This window comes from Dasypus novemcinctus, chromosome 4 (assembly GCF_030445035.2).
Source record: "Dasypus novemcinctus isolate mDasNov1 chromosome 4, mDasNov1.1.hap2, whole genome shotgun sequence".
NCBI classification, from domain to species: domain Eukaryota; kingdom Metazoa; phylum Chordata; class Mammalia; order Cingulata; family Dasypodidae; genus Dasypus; species Dasypus novemcinctus.
Genome location: NC_080676.1, coordinates 109640808 through 109659424, shown reverse-complemented (window position 1 = coordinate 109659424; position 18617 = coordinate 109640808). Strand labels below are relative to the sequence as shown.

General features: G+C 36.7%; 1 protein-coding gene across 2 annotated transcripts in view; it reads left to right on the top strand.

The window, feature by feature from the left end:
* The window catches only part of CRYBG3 (crystallin beta-gamma domain containing 3), a 143979-nt gene that overhangs the window by 94044 nt on the left and 31318 nt on the right, over positions 1–18617 (top strand). For both annotated transcript variants that reach the window (XM_058296017.1, XM_071214876.1), the window contains exons 12-16: positions 2301–2427; positions 9901–10043; positions 10151–10277; positions 11130–11162; positions 17990–18099. In XM_058296017.1, the coding sequence (XP_058152000.1) occupies positions 2301–2427; positions 9901–10043; positions 10151–10277; positions 11130–11162; positions 17990–18099 (540 nt within the window). The remainder of the gene's footprint in view (positions 1–2300; positions 2428–9900; positions 10044–10150; positions 10278–11129; positions 11163–17989; positions 18100–18617) is intronic.

The window sequence follows — 18617 nt, the reverse complement described above, 5'->3', positions numbered from 1 at the left end:
TAGGAAAATGCAAATCAAACCTACAATGAGATGTCATTTCACACCTAATAGATTGCCACTACAAGTTTTGGAGAGGATGTGGAGAGAGAGAAGGCTTATTCACTGCTGGTAGAAATTAGAATGTTACAGCCACTGTGGAAGTCTCTGGCAGTTCTTATGGAAGTTAAATACGATCTGCCATGTGACCCAGCAATACTGCTATTGCATATATACCCATAAGAACTGAGAGCAGTGACACTAACAGACATCTGCACACCAGTGTTCATAGTGACGCTAATCACAGTTGCCAAAAGATGGAAAAACCTAGGTGTCCATCACCTGATGAATGAATAAACAAACTGTGGTATATACACATTATGGAATATTGCTCAGCTGTAAAAAGAAATGAAGTCATGAAGCATATAACAGCATGGATGAACTTGGAGGACGTTTTGTTGAGTGACGCAATCCAGGCCCGAGAGGACAAACATTCTATGACTTAGCAATTATGAACTAAATGTAATGAGCACAGAGTTATAGTTAGAATATAGGTCACCAGAGAAAAGAATGTGGTTAGAGAATGGAAAGCTGACATTTAATCTGTGCAGAATTGATAGTTGTTTGTAAATGTTTAGAAGTGAATAGAAATGGTGAAAGCATGGGATTTGTAATTAGTAGCAATAAAATAGGGGTATGAAAGTGGTTTTTTGTTTTTGTTTTTGAGTAATGAAAATGTTCTAATATTGATTGAAGTGATGAATATACAACTCGGTGATTATACCAAATGCCATTAATAGTACTTTTTTTTTTTTAAAGATTTATTTTTATATATTTCTATCCCCTTCCCTCCCTCCCCCCTCAGGTGTCTGTTCTCTGTGTCCATTTGCTGCATGTTCTTTTTTGTTTGCTTCTGTTGCTGTCAGCGGCATGGGAATCTGTGTTTCTTTTTGTTGTATCATCTTGCTGTGTCAGCTCTCCGTGTGGGCAGCACCATTCCTGGGCAGGCTGCACTTTCTTTAGCGCTGGGCGGCTCTCCTTACGGGGCTCACTCCTTGCATGTGGGGCTCCCCTACGCGGGGAACACCCCTGCGTGGCAGGGCACTCCTTGCGCGCATCAGCACTGTGTGTGGGCCAGCTGCACACTGGTCAAGGAGACCTGGAATTTAAGCCACGGACCTCCCATATGGTAGTCGGATGCCCTAACCACTGAGCCAAGTCCGCCTCCTAATTGTACTCTTTAGATAGTTATGGTTTATGAAAAAAATATTTTGGGTTGAGGGGAAAATACACCAAATATAAGATTTGAGCTATAGTTAGTAGTAATACTTTGACGATATTCTTTCAGAATTTGTTACAAATATTTTACAACAACACAAGGTGTTTGTAGTGGGGTGATGTATGGGAGTCCTGTATGATGTTAGGTATATTTGTTTTGTAAGTTCTCTACTTTTATTTATCTACTTATTATTTATGTATGTTCATGTCTGAGTGACATACTTCAGTAAATTGTTTTTTAAATGAAAATAATATAAAAATAACTAATGTATGTTCATGTGTGAATGATATACTTCAATAAATTGTTTTTAAAATCAAGAAAATAAAAATTATAAAAATAACTAATGGTGTCCTGAACTGATGGTTTTAGATTAGAGGTCAGGAAACCTGTGTTCCTGGAAAGTACCCTACCTCAGTGCTTACTGTCTCCATTATCACCACGTATACAACGGTAGGACCAGCATTTCCCCCTGTAAACATTTATGGAAGTCTCTGTATACATGTAGGATATCAGGATTAATACCAGCTCAGTCACATTTCCCACTTCCTCCTTCCCTGTCCGTAATATGTTTTAGATCTGAATCCTGGTAAGAGGTTCCCTTGATTTAAAGCCTGATTAAGTGTTTAATATAGTATATATTCTTTGAGTCCAGAAGGGATTAATCAATAAAATAAGAATAATTATGTACAGCTCGCAATGTGGTGTAACTTCTTGGCTATTTGTGCTTTCTGTTATTTTTTACTTGACAAGCTATGATCTGACCACGTTGAGATGTGGTATCAAGTCACACCACAAACATTTAACAAGGGTCTGTCTGTTGCAATTCTACAATTAACCTTTTGTTGGGAAAAGCCTGCAAACTATAAAAGTTATTGATCCATGAAGCATACACCATCTGTTATCTTTATAAATGGAAACAATACAGATGTGTTGCTTTTTAGAATATGGTGATGAGCAGTCAGGTGCTTTATCATGATTTTCTCTCTTTTGCTTTCTTGACTACAGTTTTATTAATGGCTTAATTGGATGTCCTCTTTGTTTCTAGATGGGTTGCCTATGAAAAAGAGCATTTTAAAGGTCAGCAATTTCTGCTTGAAGAAGGAGACTTTGAAGACAGTAGTGCCTGTGGTGCATTAAGTGTTCCCATCATGTCTTTCCGGTACTTACAAGCTGTGAGTTAGCTTCCTTATTCTTAATTTTCTGCCTGTTTATCTTTTCTTTCAATGTGAATTGCATATGTCCTCTAGTAGAACCTAAGGCTATAAAATGTTTCGAACGCTTTAGAACATTAAACTGTACTGCTTATGTTACTCTCCTATTATTCTTACCTGCCACAATTGTTCTAGAATATTTTTGTTTACTTCTCATTCATTGATTCCATAATCATTTTTGAGCACTGCTTTGTTACATGTGTTAGACTCGGTGCTAGAGGTATAATAGTGGCCAGAAACTCAGTTCCTATATCACAGAGCTGGCAGTCTGGTAAAGAGAGAGTCATTCACTATCAAACATTTATATTAGCTCTGTGATTGGGTTAAGCAACAGAGTACTTGAAGCACCTAGAAAAAAAAGGTCAGTTATTCCCACTTGGAAGAAACCGGGGTGGATTTCATGGAATAGGTGGCATATGAATGCAGTTTCAAGTTCATAAATTCCAGGACAGGGTGAAGGAGAAAGGTGGATGTTGTTCAGCAAGAGAGCAGCATATGTGCAGGCAAGGTGCTAGTCAGTGGTTCTCAAACGGGGGTGATTTTGCCCCCTGCCTCTACCTCCCTGTCCCTGAGACATTTGGCAATTTCTGGAGGTATGTTTTGTTATCACAGCTGGTGCCGGGGTCAGAGAAGGGTTGCTATTGGCATCTAGTTGATAGAGACCAGGGATGCTGCTTAACGTCCTGCAGTGAACAGGACACAGCAAAGAACTATCCACCTCAGAATGTTGGAAGTATCAAGGTTAATGTAAGTGAAACTTCTGTGATTAGAGAAGTGCAAGTAAGTAGTATGTTAGTGAGAACTTTGGGAAGATGAGTCCAGAGTCAGCTAAAGAAGGGCCTTATATGCCACGTTGAAGAGTTCAGGCTTTTCTTGAGTTGATTATGTGCTGCTGATGCATTTTAGGTATAGTGAGGATGATTAATGTTTTAGGAAGATCTTTCTGGCAACTGTTATCATTGCAAGAGGTCCAAGATGTTACCAAGAATCCAGGTTGAAGATGATGAAGGCACAGCCAGGGGAAGAAAGACATATGAGAGTTCTGCAGGTTATAAAGGCATAGCAAATGTTGCTCATTTTTCTGATCCGTCCTGTGGACCTTTTAATGTCTTCAGAAGGGCATGTTTTCTTATGGTTCAGGAGTAAAGAGCCACTGCAGTCTCTTTACAAAATAATCTTTACCTATATAAATGCTAAACTATTTGGAATGGCCTCTGAATCCCCCTTTGAGGAAATTGACAATGAAGTGAAGGTTGATTACTGGGTCCACTCAGGCTTTGATGAACATGTGGGCTATGTCCTCTGTTCCTTCAGCTTCCTATCTGTTGGGGTCAGCAGCAGCATGCTGCAACCTGTCACCTCGTCAAGCAGAAAGAGGTGAAAGGGAAGAACAAGCACAGAAGACAAGGGAGCCTCTCTTTTCCATGAATGATGCTTGCCAGTAAGAAAGTGACTTGGAGTCTAGTTCCATTGGAAAGAAATATAGGACAGTCCATTGAAGAATGGACAATGAGTTTGCTTGAGCAATGGATAGATAACTTTTGAGGTATTTAGTCCACGATTCTAATATACAAGGATAAGTATTCTCTGCCTTGCCATACCTTATTTGATCACTAAAGGCAAGCATGACAAATTATACAAGTTGGAGCCTTCATCTTTACTTTTTTGGTCATTGTGACCACATGTATTGAAGAAACTGTGAGTCATTATTCAAAGTATCCTCCACCCAGTTTTGAATAATTTTTAAGTTTTTCTTCCCTGCTTTAACAAAGAGAGTTTGGGGTGAGGGAGTTGCTGATGCTAGAATTAGCAGTAAATGTGATAGTATCTTCCAAAAATGACTATGACGGAAACAAACACAATAAAAGCAATCCCAAGTCACTGACTGAGTTCTTCCAGTAGTAGAAAATATGAGAAGATATGTGTGTAACTATAAGCTGAATAGGAGGTATTTGATAGTCTATAGTAATCTGCAAATGGAAAAATTGACATAAATGGACATGTTAATTATTGCACAGAAAAATTGGCGCATTTACAACAAAATGATGACAAGTTGTTCTTATATAAAAAAGTAAAAATACCCTTTGAAGAAAATGCTCACTTCTGTTCTGTCTCTCTAAATTAGATTTAAAAAATCAAAAGATTAGTTGTTATCTTATAGTTAAAGATGTTATCATAGTATGTATTATATTAATCCTAACATTTGTTACGTACTTCTTAATTACTTTACATGCATACTTGCACTTAATCTTCACAAATATACCTTGTGATGGAGAGACTCTTATGATTCCCATCTTATAGATACAGAAATGGAGACTCAACGAGTTTGGGTACTGTGCCCAAGTGAGGGCAATTCTCTCTTACTCTAGAGCCCATATCATATTATTTCTTTTCCTTTGTTCCAGAAAACTTAGGCCAAAAAAGCACCTTAACAATTGAAAAAGGGATTTTATTCAAACAAAGTCCATTTGCTTATGAAATTACACTTAGAAAAATGATATATTCCTCAGACATAGCATATAATTGGGAATGAGCTCTTAAAGGAAACTCTTTTGATTATGACAGCTGTGTGTAGATTAACAGGTAGAGATGATGTGAGGCATCTTTTCCCATTAAAGATCGACAGATGTCTCCAACCTGGGAAGGAGTGAAGTGCTACATTTAAGGCCTAATTTGAAGTAATATGAAATAAGCAAGAGGGCAGATAGAAAAACTGCACATTATTATAATGTAGTTTTCAAATGTCCTGGCTCCAGTATGCAAAATGCTCTGGTTGTACTAAGGTCAAATACTGGACATGTTCCTTAGGGATAATGTAATCTGTGTCACGGAGTGCTTAGGAGGGGACAACCAGAAATGTGTTCCTAATTCCACATGAGTCAGGCAGATATTTTGACTTGGAAATGAATGTTTTTCTTTTTTTTAAAAGGAGAAGAACGAAAAGAATATAGCAGTAATTAGGCTCCAGGGAGTAAGGGTTTTTTATTCCTTGGCTTCCTCCATAAAAGTTTCTTGGTATACTTGTTTTTCCTCAGCCTTGCACTAATTTAACTTTTGGATTTGCTGTTATTATGATTTTCAGACACTGAGCCTCTTTTCAGACCTCTGAAACCAGGTGGTATGTGTCAGAGACCATTATTTCTCCTAAGTTAATGGATACACGGGTTGTCTCATATCATATTGCCCACTGGGAATTGTAGTGCAAGAGCTCCAGGACCTGATCAGTGGAGGGATTTTATGGAATTTAAAAATAATCAAGATTACTGATCCTGAAGACTTATCTTTGGACTCGAAGTAACTGCTCCTTAGTTTTTTCTATCAGTGGGGAGTACTGTACCCAATACTATATTAAACTATCCACATTTTTTAGTGGATGCAAGTGCTTGAAAAATATAATATGGAATACAGACTTAAGATCATTCCATCATTCATTCTTCTCAGACAACAGAGCTTCACATAAAGCCATGTGACTTGCAGATTTATTTATATTGTGCTTAGTAACGTAAGGATGATAGTAACCTAGTGGCCTCATAGGTTTATCCAGGACATGACTCTGAGTACCTGTCCTGGTTCACCTTCTGAACAAAGCAGTTAGAAGTTGGCTTTGTTTGTTTTGCATAAGCATCATGCTTTCTATATGTGACCCTGACACCTGACCCAGAACACACACCAGTTGGCCTAGACTTAGAGCACTGCCCAGCAGGACACCCTATTTGTGATGATAAATCAACCAGATCAGGGAAGAGGACTTGGCCCAGTGGTTAAGGCGTCTATCTACCACATGGGAGGTCCGCGGTTCAAACCCTGAGCCTCCTTGATCCGTGTGGAGCTGGCCCCTGCACAGTGCTGATGAGCGCAAGGAGTGACCTGCCACGCAGGGGTGTCCCCTGTGTAGGGGAGCCCCACGCGCAAGGAGTGCGCCCTGTAAGAGAGCCACCCAGTGTGAAAGAAAGTGCAGCTTCCCCAGGAATGGTGCTGCACACACGGAGAGCTGACACAACACGATGACACAACAAAAAGAAACACAGATTCCCATATTGCTGACAACAACAGAAGTGAACAAAGAACATGCAGCAGATAGACACAGAGAACAGACAACTGGGGCGGGGTGGGGGAAGGAGAGAGAAATAAATAAATAAATCCTTTAAAAAAAATCAACCAGATCAGATATTGTATACTTGGTAGGCTTGAGAGAAAAGTTCACACAAGGGGATAAAACCAGGAAGTGGCTCAGAAGGGGAGTAGTATTTACTAAAAAAGATGGAAGGAAGAAGCTATAAGGCAAAAAAAAAAAAGTCCAAAATAAACAAAAGCAGAAGATGGAAAGAGGAGAGCAATAGTACTTAGGAGACTCCTACAGCCCTTGGCCAGTTCTGTGGGTATGATATATGGTATAGGAAAGGGCACACACTCAAGTCATGTGTGCAGATTTATTCATGAACCCATATACTGCTAGCCTTTGTACTTGACACTGGGCCCTGTGACAGTGGATCCCTCCTCTACTCAACACCTGGCTGAATTGCTACCATATGACATGTCTCCAGCCTACCTCTCAGCTCCCTGTCTTCATCGTCCCCCACCCCACTCCACTCCCACCTGCAGTATGATTTGAATAATTGGTTCCTCTAGTAAAGGACATCCAGCATAACACAAGGTATTTCTAGATGATAGTACACAAATACAGCAGACATGTGTTTAACTGCATTCATCCTTTTCTATATTCTTGTCCTTTATATTTACTGCATAACACAGCAACCCAGGATGTTTGTCTGTGTATATCTGCTTCCTCATTCCTGTAACTCCAAAAGGGAGTAGATGGCAGGTATTTGTGAGAGCAGAAGTAGTAGAAGCAGAGATAGAGAATTCCAGAATCACTACGGAGGGAGAGGAAGAGAGATCTCAAAATTGAGAATGGCTGAAGAATCTTCCCATTGTGCTTAACACTTGCACTTTGACTTGTCATGTACTTTCAAGTTTCAAGGAACAGAGGCAAGTTGAGAGTCCTTGGATGATGGAGGTCTGTGTTGTCAGTATACCAGATCCATCATTTGGCACACAGATTGTAAATATTACTCCATTTGGGAGGCTTGTGTTCTTCTCCTGTCTTTGCCTTAGTCTTGTTCTGGAGACTTTAATGCAAAACACTTATAGATTATTAAAGCCTTGATTTCTTCATCTGGAAAATGGCATTAATAGCTGTCCTCTATCTCAGGGTTTTGGGGGAACTTACAAGAGATAAATGCAAGCTGTTTTGAATATAAAGGGTAATGTTTAATAGAAGGGAGGTTGGCAAAAGTGATGAATAAATCCACCCAGATCACATTTTTTTAAGAACCATGAGAGTAATGTAATGATATTCTCAGGTTCCAAAGGTGTATTCTTAAGGCGGAATTAAAAGCACACAATTACGGCTTAGAAATTCTTTTACAGTAAATTTTTCAGGTAAAAGACTATCTTTTATCCTAAAGTTTCAAATGAAATTTGATCCAGCTGTGTCAGCAATTTGAAAATCCTTGAAAGTTGGCAAGTAAGTACTAAGTACAAAAGAATTTCTTTAAAATATATTTTCTTCCCCTCCATATAGATGCCTTGGTTTTCTTTGGTCAGTCTTTTGGGTGTTCATTTAAAATGAATTTTCATCTTGGAAGTTTTCCTAGTTTATATTTACAACAGATTAAGGAGAAAATGGATACTGTAGAGACTGATAGAATTTCAGTACTTTTTGCATTAGACTCCAGACGTGATTTACAAACAATGAAGTAGTCGAAAGAAAGGAAAAGTTTTGTTTTATGTACTCTGTATTTTCCAATTAAAGTTATAAACATAAAAATTAGAAAAAAGTTAGGATGAAATTGTCCGGTTTCCCTGTATCTGAAGATAACCAATCTAAGTATTTTAGGTATTCCAGTCTTTTTTGAAAAATTTTTATTCACACTCTATGTAATCTTGCCAATGTTTATAAATTTGAGCTTTTGTCCTGCTCTTTCAACCTCATGTTTATATCTGACAGTAACTAAGAGCTTAGGGTAGAAAAATAGATTGACTTGGACTCAAATTCAATCTGTGCCCCTCACTAGCTGTAAGACATCCAGCAAATTACTCAGTTTCCTTATCTGTAAAATAGGGATATTAGTCTAACCTCATGTGATAGTTCTTTTGAAAATAATGTACATAAAGTTCCTGGCCAGTAGTAAGTATATAATATATTTAATTGTTAGGTTGTTAAAAACTCTTTGTAATTATGTTTAATATTCCATCAGGTACTGGATTTATAAAGATTTATTAAACCATCTTTTGAACACTAACATTGTTTACAGCTTTTTTGTTACTATAGATAATACATCTTTGCGTATAAAAACCATTTAGTTTCTTTAGGAATTTTTTCTTAACAGGAATTTCATGGTCAAAGAATGTGAACAGTTTAACATTTTGTTCTATATTTCTAAGTTGTTTTCTAAAATAGTTATCCAATTCATATTCCCACCAGCAATTGATTACAGTATCCCTGACAAAACTGGATTTTTAGATCTTTTTAAATTTAATTTTACAAGTAAAAATTCTAACTAATTGGCTTAATTTTAATTTCTACAATTTACAAGTTAAATTAGACATTTGCTTATTTTTATGTTATTCTTTTCTCTTTTGTAAATTGATTTATCTATTTGGGTCTTTGAGTTTTTCTTAAATATTTATTTTAAATATGTCGATGGCTATAAAATATTTTTAAAATTTCCTCTTTTTAATTTATCCACAGTTTTTTGTCAAATAATTTTATCCATTTTTTTCTGTTGACATACAAGCTTATAAAATCCTCTCTCACATTGCCCATGCTATATTGTATATTTACTTTTTAGTTCATAATTTCCTTAATATAGACTTAAATTTTACACAGTTAATTTTAGTATATGGTGAGAAACCTAGATCTAGTATTTTCCAAGCAAAAAAACAGTTTGTCAGCTGTTTCTAAATCATTGACTAAATGTATTTGTAAAGCTGCCTTTATAATACACTGAATTCTTTATGCATTAGGGTCTCTTGGTGACATCTTCTACTATTTTATTGACAACTATCAATGCCAGAGAAGGAAGAGTTCTAAATTACTTTACATGTAGTTTCTGCTTTTTAGAAATGTGAAGTAAGGCTTTAGTTTCTTTTACAATTAATGTTAAGTATGATAGCCCCTAAGTCTCTGTAATTTACAGACTGTTGCTAATTTTCATTTATATAACAGTGATATTTTCTTGATTAAAGTAAATTCAGGCATATTTTTGCTATTTAAATTATTTAGAAGTAGTGAATATGAAATTATTTTCAAAATTCTTCACCAAGTTTCTTGTATGAAAATTACATGAGTATGTGAAAATGGTACTAAAATATGTAGTCCATAAAACAAAATGTGTATGTTTTCCTAAACTTCCTTCTTCTTCTTTTTAGAATTTTATAGAATCTTCTATCACACTATTTGACTCTGACCTAGAAAGTGGGAAGTTCATTGATATTATGAATCAGGAAATTTCTGACTTAGAAGAAATTGGCTTTGGCATTGAAACAAGATCTATTCATGTTAAGAGTGGAGTGTAAGTTGCACCTTACCTTGAAAACTTTGAGTGATGCTCTGATGTTTAAAATTGTTGGTTGCACAATTCTACATCACTTCTCTTCTTTTTTCTTTTCCCCCTACTAGATGGGTTGCTTACCAGCAGAAATTCTTCTGTGGAGAGCAATACATCTTAGAAAAAGGAAAATATAAGTGTTTTTTCGACTGGGGAGGATCAAATAATATAATCTTGTCAATACGACCTATCCGACTGGTGAGTTAAGTATGGGTATAAACAAAGCTAGTGGCATCTATTTATACAATTGAGTATGTGGTACAAGATTTTTAGAGGAATTGTTGAATTATGTTATGTGTATATATAAAGTAAAGCATCATATAAATTTCTGTAGGCTCCATAAGAGCCAGTAGGTATTATTAGCACCTTTATGAGATGGTCCTATAATTTAATCAGTTCATTCATTCAATAGCATTTACTTAGTGCCTCTGATATGTGAGATGTTATAGTGCTAAATGAATAAGATTTCCCTGGTAGATCTCAGAATCTAAGGGGCTATAGATTTATGAACAATTATTTATAGTATGTTTAGTGAGAAACTGAAGTGTGGGAATAATGCTAGGGAAGAAGAGGGAGGGGGCATTTACTGCCAGGGTGTGGGCATCAGGCCACAGAAGAGGATGCAGTTGAGTGATATCTTAAGGGAAGTGGGGCAGGAAAGGCATTCCACAAAGCGGGACTAATTTCCTTGTGTGCAGTGTCACAAAGTCATGAAAGAGTATAGCAAGTTTGGATACTAACAAGGATGGCAAAACAATAAGCATGCCCACGAGTTAATGGTGGGAAAGAGAGTAATGGGAAGTGTGGACTTTATCCTTCTAATGGATAGTGAGACACATTTTCCTTCCAGCTACAGTATTACACAAAATGAATTAGTAATAAATACTAAAACTATTGTAAAAGAATTTAGTAGGTTATTTTAAGGTCATAGCTAGTTAAAGTATGTAGTGAATTGGTCAGACCATTCTCTTTTCCTTTTTCAATATTTTCATGACTTTGAAAAGAGAGTGAAGATTAAATGATTACAATAAAAATGTTTTATTTTTTTAGGAACCACTTGGAATAAATGAGCCTCCACATTTGGTATGTTGTAAAATATTCTTAAGTAGTAATTGCTTATTAAAAGCATTTATACCCTTTCTCTCAAATATTTCTTTGCCTCAGATAACTTCTGTGTGTCTGTGTAACAGTTTATTTTGTACTTGGTACCTCTGACCAGAAAAGTGCCTGTCTTTGTTAGTGGTAGTGTTGCCAAGATTTGTCACAGATCCTTTTCTCCTTACAGAACTGCAGTTTTTACCACTTTGGGGTCATTCTGAACCTCTGCCACTCCTTTTTTTCTATTGCCCATTCTTTCTTCTCTGTTACTTTCATATTCAGTGCACATGTTATGCTGTCCCTGGAGGAGCAAACTTACCACAGAGAAATTACTGTCTTGGCACACTGATTGTGCCTCTGACATCTAAATCAACTATTTCTTTAAAACCCTAGTAAAATTGCAACAGTACTTCTTTATTTCTTGTGTCTTTAAGAATTAGGCAATACTCTGGGGACCAGCATTTGTTAATATCAAATTGTTAATATCCATTGTGAGCTAGAATGTTTGTCTATTTAATACTTTCAGTAACTCTGTGAGGTCATTATTAATACCATTTATAGATGAGAAAACCAGATTGAGAATTTAAGTATCATGGCATACAGCAAGAATTAGCAAAATATACATTTTCTAGTATCTGACTCTACTTTTCAGGTTCTTTATTTATTTATTTATTTAAAGATTTGTTTATTTAATTTATTTCTCTCCTCCCCCCCCCCCCCCAGTTGTCTGCTCTCTCTGTCCATTCACTGTGTGTTCTTCTGTGACTGCTTCTATCCTTATCAGTCACACTGGGAATCTGTATTTCTTTTTTTGTTGTTGCATCATCTTGTTGTGTCAGCTGTCTGTGTGTGCGGCACCATTCCCGGGCAGGCTGCACTTTCTTTCGCACTGGTCGACTCTCCTTACGGGGCACACTCCTTGTGCATGGGGCTCCCCTACGTGGGGGACACCCCTGCATGGCAGTGCACTACTTGGCGTATCAGCACTGCGCATGGGCCAACTCCACACAGGTCAAGGAGGCCCAGGGTTTGAAATGAACTATGGACCTCCCATGTGGTAGGCGAACGCCTTATCCATTGGACCAAGTCTGCTTCCCTTCAGGGTCTTTTACATCAAAGAAAGGCATATTGTGATATGAAGAGTACATCTATAAAAGGGAGAGTAGAGGATGAGAGATATCCATCCTTCTATCATTTTAAATAACAAATCTGGAAAAATTTGTGTCAAAAAGCCAAATGTGATTGATTTTAAATATTTGACATTTGCTACTTCTGTGTAATGCTAAAAAATTTTTCTGAATATGTATGTTTTTCATTTCATGTCAGTATTTATATGTTTTAAATCAGCTTAGTTTAGCCATGTTTCCTTTCAGAGTGCTTTCAGGTTTTATTTTCTGATTAGCTTAGGCCTATTGGCAACATTTCCTTTCTGAATATAATTGGGTTGTTGTATTTGAGACACTTCCTGCCAGATATTTATTTTGAATTTTTGAAAACCCCAACTGTGGACTTCTAAAGTACTTTTCCACATGAAGCAAAATAATATGCACAGATTATGAGTTAAACAGAAATAATTCCAAACTGCATATTTTCTGAGTTTTAAGTACAGATGAAAAGTCACATTCTTTTAAGCTATTTCTCCCCCACCTACCTCCTTGTTCTTTTTATGGACTTCCTTGTTTGGGGCAGATTGATGGGAGGATTTTCTTTGTAGTATTTCCAGTCAAACTTGAAGAGAGAGGAAGCAGCAGAAAATGCCCAGTGAATTCGACCCCACTGCATTTTCAAGGATATGGCTCAGCTATTGCCTTGTGAAATAAAAGTTTCTGACAGGTATATGATAACTAGAGATTTGGTAACACATGCAAACAAAGCCTCCTTAATCTACCTTGCATCAAAGCTCTTGCTAATCCCAGTGGACCAAGGTTTCAGAATGCTTTTCTTGTTTACACTTAACCAAATATAAACAAATGGATCTTGGCAGATGCTCTGGTTCCACTCAGGAAGTATATTCTCCTTTATAGGTAGCTAGGACAGTCAGACTGGCAATTCAGATTCTGTGTTCAGATGAGTAGTTATTTTCCCTATTGGAGGAATGAGAAGGAAGTAACATCTCAAGGCTCAAGTCAGGGTGGGAATATTTTATGCTGACAATTTTAAGGGGAACCACAAGCAACTTAACAGGGAAAAGGTAAAAAAATGTATGTGTATAGATATTAATATATATATGATGAGAATTATGAAAATAAAAATATTGTTTGATCTGTAAGCATGCTAAAATATATCATATTATGGACACTATAATAATATTATCCCCTTTTATTGAGAAGATTGTTTAATCCATCTGGCTAAATGAAGATCTACCACTAAGTCTTTTGGGGATTGAATCATGTCACCACAAAAGGCGCTGAAGCTAAGTATAGTTAATTGTGAGAGGAAATGGATAAGCTGAGGATTATACACTTAAGCACAAAGGATCCAGAAATTGATGGGTTTAAAATTTTTCAACCTATCTAGACAGTGTGCTCTGAGACTAGGGCCAGAAGCAGTTCTAGAGTTTAGTATTTGTTTATAGTTGTTTTTCTTTTTCTTTTGAGGTAAAATTTCCATACAATGAAACACAGAAATATTAAATGTTCTTAAAACCCAAGAACCAAGGATCACTTGCAGAGAGCCCTAGAAAACCAGTCTTTGGGGAGAAAGCGTAGCCTTGCTGATGCCTCAATTTTGGACTTCTCTTAGCCTCAAAACCATGAGCCAATAAATTCCAGTTGTTTAAGCCATCCCATTGTATGGTCGTTGTTTTAGCAGCCAGGAAACTAACATGAAGTCTAATTGCCAACTCAGAATATATAGTCATTATGGAGTCATTCATAATTAGCAGGCTGTTTTAATTTTGTTTCCACTTTTTCCCCAAACCAAACAAAACAAAACAGAATGTGAATTATCTTCATATTGTTGCCATCTCTCTCTCCAGTTCCAAACATCAGGAATTATACTAAATTAAATAATATAAACTATATAAAAGTGAGTTAATTTTCAGTGGAGTTTGTCCTCAGAGTACATTCTCTAGAAATTCTATTCTAAACAGTTGTCCTCCACAATTGGACCCAACCAGATACCTTACTTTCCTGGGATCTTTTTCAAGTCCATTGCAACTATTAAAATGTTGAATTTCTTTAAATATTGAGCCTCTGTTTTTTACCCAGGATCATAGCCAAAGGAAAACAACTGGATATTTTCTTACATTGAATAATTTGGCCACACTGATTTTTAAAATGACCACTGGATCTATAACAGTTGTGGTTATTCCTATCATGTATGGAGATGGGGCTATAACAGCTTTAGGCAAATAGCAGTAAAGGGAAAGAGCAAAGAGCAGTAAAGGGAAAACTTCATGGTACTATAGCCAGATCATTTTTATAGAATCTATCAGGAAGAACTATTTAAGTAGAGAAAGCTTTCCATGAGTAATCAGAAAAGTAAAATTACTATAGAATTTGAAATTGATCTGAGAAGTACCTAACATTACCCAAAACCACAAAACAATGTGATGTAATAGAAGAATGGAAACAAGCCTTTTCTTTGTTTAACAGTCAGCATGTTTGAGGGAGGGCAAAAGGCCTGGAGAAAGTCTTGTTTAGATAGTGAAGAAAATTTCTCTTAATAATTAGAATTGGAATAAATAGAATTACACTGAGAGTGGATGTGGCTCAAGCAGTTGAGTGCCAACTTCCCACATAGGAGGACCTGGGTTTGGTTCTCAGTGCCTCTTAAAACAAAACGAAAAGAACAATTGAAAAAACCAACTCAGGAGAACACATGTGGCTCATGGTTGAGCACTGGCTTCTCACATACAAGGTCTGGGCTTCAAATCTTGACCCTGGTACCTCAAAAAAAAAAACACAACATGGCAGTGGACTTGGCCCAGTGGTTAGGGCGTCTGTCTACCACATGGGAGGTCCGCGGTTCAAACCCCGGGCCTCCTTGACCCATGTGGAGCTGGTCCATGCGCAGTGCTGATGTGCGCAAGGAGTGCCGTGCCACGCAGGGGTGTCCCCCGCGTAGGGGAGCCCCACAAGCAAGGAGTGCACCCAGTAAGAAGAGCTTCCCAGAGCTAAAGAAAGTGCAGCCTGCCCAGGAATGGTGCCGCACACACGGAGAGCTGACACAGATGACAGGACAAAAAGAAACACAGATTTCCGTGCCGCTGACAACAACAAAAGCAGAAAAGAAGATGCAGCAAATAGAGAACAGACAACCGGGGTAGGGGCGGGAAGGGGAGAAAAATAAATAAATAAATAAATCTTTTTTTAAAAAAACAAAAAAACCAACAAATTTACCTTCACAAAATGATTTTGGTGTTGCAGAATAAATTATGTGAGCATAGCTTCTGTGATTGGTCAGTGATTAAGCTCTTCAAAATTTAGTTTGTTTTATTAAAGACCTATTACCACTTTTTAATCATGGGTATAATGAAAATCACATAGTAAAAAAAAGCATTTCTGCAAATCCTCATAAAGTAGTGATAATTTCTGCCTTAAAGTATAGTTCTAAGGAAAATATTAGATAATATATATGAAAGACCCCTGTAAACCAGATTTAGTCTTTTTTTAACGATTTCATATGGTTCCATTGTGGGGGCAAAGGGAAGGAAGTAGGACTTGAGACGGGGCAATGTAGTAACGTGGCATGGAGGGATAGGAGTAGTTTGAAAAACTAATCTAATTGTTTGCCTAGGTTCTAAAGCAACCTTTCAGAGGTGTTTTATACCTTTATTCTGCGTGTCTGGAGGAAAAAAAATCTATATAGCAATTTATCCAACTAGCTTTTCTCAGGATTTAATTTCACCAAGGCAGAAAGCAAACCATAATTTCATTATTATAATTAGTAAGCAGAGTTGGTTTCTGTATGTACTGGCCTCAGAACATTAATGTGAAAATTGCTCTATTTGGAAGCATTTAAAAGGTAGTCAAAATGAGGTGTTAATTGTGTGGGGTTGGTCTAGTTTGGGGTGACCTATATATTATATCATTTTCTAGGTAAAAATAAACTCTGATTACCATTAAGTCCAGTTTTTAGTTTGGGCAAAGATTTTATCCCATCAAATCAAAAAGATATTTTATATTATATACATATATATCTAGATATGAATTTTAATTAATCCTTCCAGGTATGGAAACTGAGACTAAAAACTTGGCTTGGTGACTATATATACCATCTGAAATATGCTTAGCTTACATTGTTAGTTGTCTAGGATTTGACATTTTATGGCATCATTGTGAAATTTTGCAGTATAAATCTTAATTCAACAATCTGGGAATATAAGAATAGCTGTTGTTACTGCTCTCATGTGGCTTTTCTGAATGAACTCAAGATAATACTTGCATGTTGAAGAAATTATATTTTTGGAAGTTAAAAGTGATTATTTAACCTCATGTTTATAAATCTTTAAGATAAAAAGAAGTAGCCTGAAAAACTGCAACCAAACCATATACAGTTAACAGGAAATTTAGGGGCACTTTCTCTTGACATGTTGACATGTTCTTACATAGGGAATTGTTTCGGAGTTCTGTCTCATTTTGGACTTCTTCCTCATTGTCATGCTCTCTATCCATTAGAAGGACCATGATGGAAACTTGTTGGATCCTACCTCCTTAAGGTGGGGGAGTGTTTCAGCGTTCCAGATAGAGCATGGTTTCACAACAGAAAGTTCAAGTTGTGCAAACCACTCTTGCTTCTTGCTTCCCTTGTGTCAACCCATCTTTAATATCAGACCAAACAAGATCAGAGCAGAATGAAACAGCGAAGGAACAATTTCTCAGAACTCAGAGACCATCAGCCTGTAAGAGTACCCTTGGGAAGGTGGCTGGAGGCAAACATCACATCCTTAAAGATGCCTTATGCTTGGAGAGAGTGTGCAGAACAAAGGGCGATGCTGCACACAGTTCCTTATGATCCTTCGTGGGCACGATGCCAGCCTGCGAGTGCAGCATGGACCCGTGGGCCCTGTTCTGTCAAGGCTCCAGTGTATTATGAAATACTTATAGGGCTCATTAATTTTTTCTTACCTATTACAGATCTACGGCCACTAGAGTTGCAGATTATTATAGCCCTGGTCTAAAGGGAATTAGAGCCAAGATTTCATGGATTTTTCTTGGCAAAAAGGAATGTAGTTGTATGTTACCATAAGCTGTACGTTTAAGGAATTCTTATCAGCAAATTGAAGCCTGTAAACTGAAATACATGACACAGCTGTCTTTCTTTCTTCACCATAAATCTTACAATAATACCGTCATTATTTTTTTCATATCTGCACCCTTGTGCTCACTTGTAGGCCTGTGCTTGCACTCTCTTTTTATAACTCTGGATTAGGTAGGCTTGAGGAAGGGACCAACATACCAGGAACCCTCTATATTAATCCAGACTTCCTTTGTGGTTAAAGCTAAATTGCCTTTTATTTTACACTTGTGGTTAATTATTTGATTTGGTGGACAGGGCCCACATTTTAGGGGAGAGGGAGTCTGATTTACTCTTGTACATAGAATTGCTTCCTAAGCCTTTGTGCCCAGAATCTTGTGCAAGAAATGGAGGAAAATGGTAAACCAGTGGTGACATTCCTGGTAACATATAAGGAAAAAAAGAGTTTGGAGGCAAGTATCATTGTTAATACTGTCACCGATAATAGATCAAACTTAAGTCATATAGTTACTGAATTTTTTTTACAAGTAAAGCTAAAGATTTTCATTTGCTTTTAGTGTGCTGTCAAACAATTTGCTTTCCATTTAATTATTATTATTGTTGTTTTATAGCTCAAAGCATTCAGTAAACCAGGGTTCCAAGGTGAATGTATAGATTTTACCAAAGAAGTTTCTGATTTGACTTCATTTACACCATGTTCTTTTAAAATTCTTCGGGGTTGGTAAGTATCTTTGTTGAATGTTTTCTGCTGTTTTTTGTGACTAGATTTCTTTTCTTCCCCAGAGATTTGCTTTATTTTTTTGCATACACAGTGAATTCAATTTTTTTTTTTTTTTTTTTTTTTTTTTTACCATTTGTCAACTGCCGGCTAGCCTAGAGTAACTGCTGAATTTGTGTTTTAGGCCATTGTGTAGTGCAGAAAAACAAAATGCTGATTCACTAACTTTGGGAGCATTTTGATGCTTTTTGTCACTGTTATCATCTTAGGTTTTTTTCCCCTAAATATTTTGAATGTTTATGTTGTATGTTTATTTCATAGCATAGAATATTATAAAAAATAACTTGTTCTTTTATCAACTTAAACATATTCCTGCTTTTTTTTTTTAACCTTTCTGTTTGTTTAAAGTCTTTATTATCCCCATTTTATAGACAAAAATCTCAGATTCAGAATTAGGGTTTCCCATTGCCACACAATGGGTGTCTGACCCACAATTTTTTTTTTTTTAAATACTTTAATCC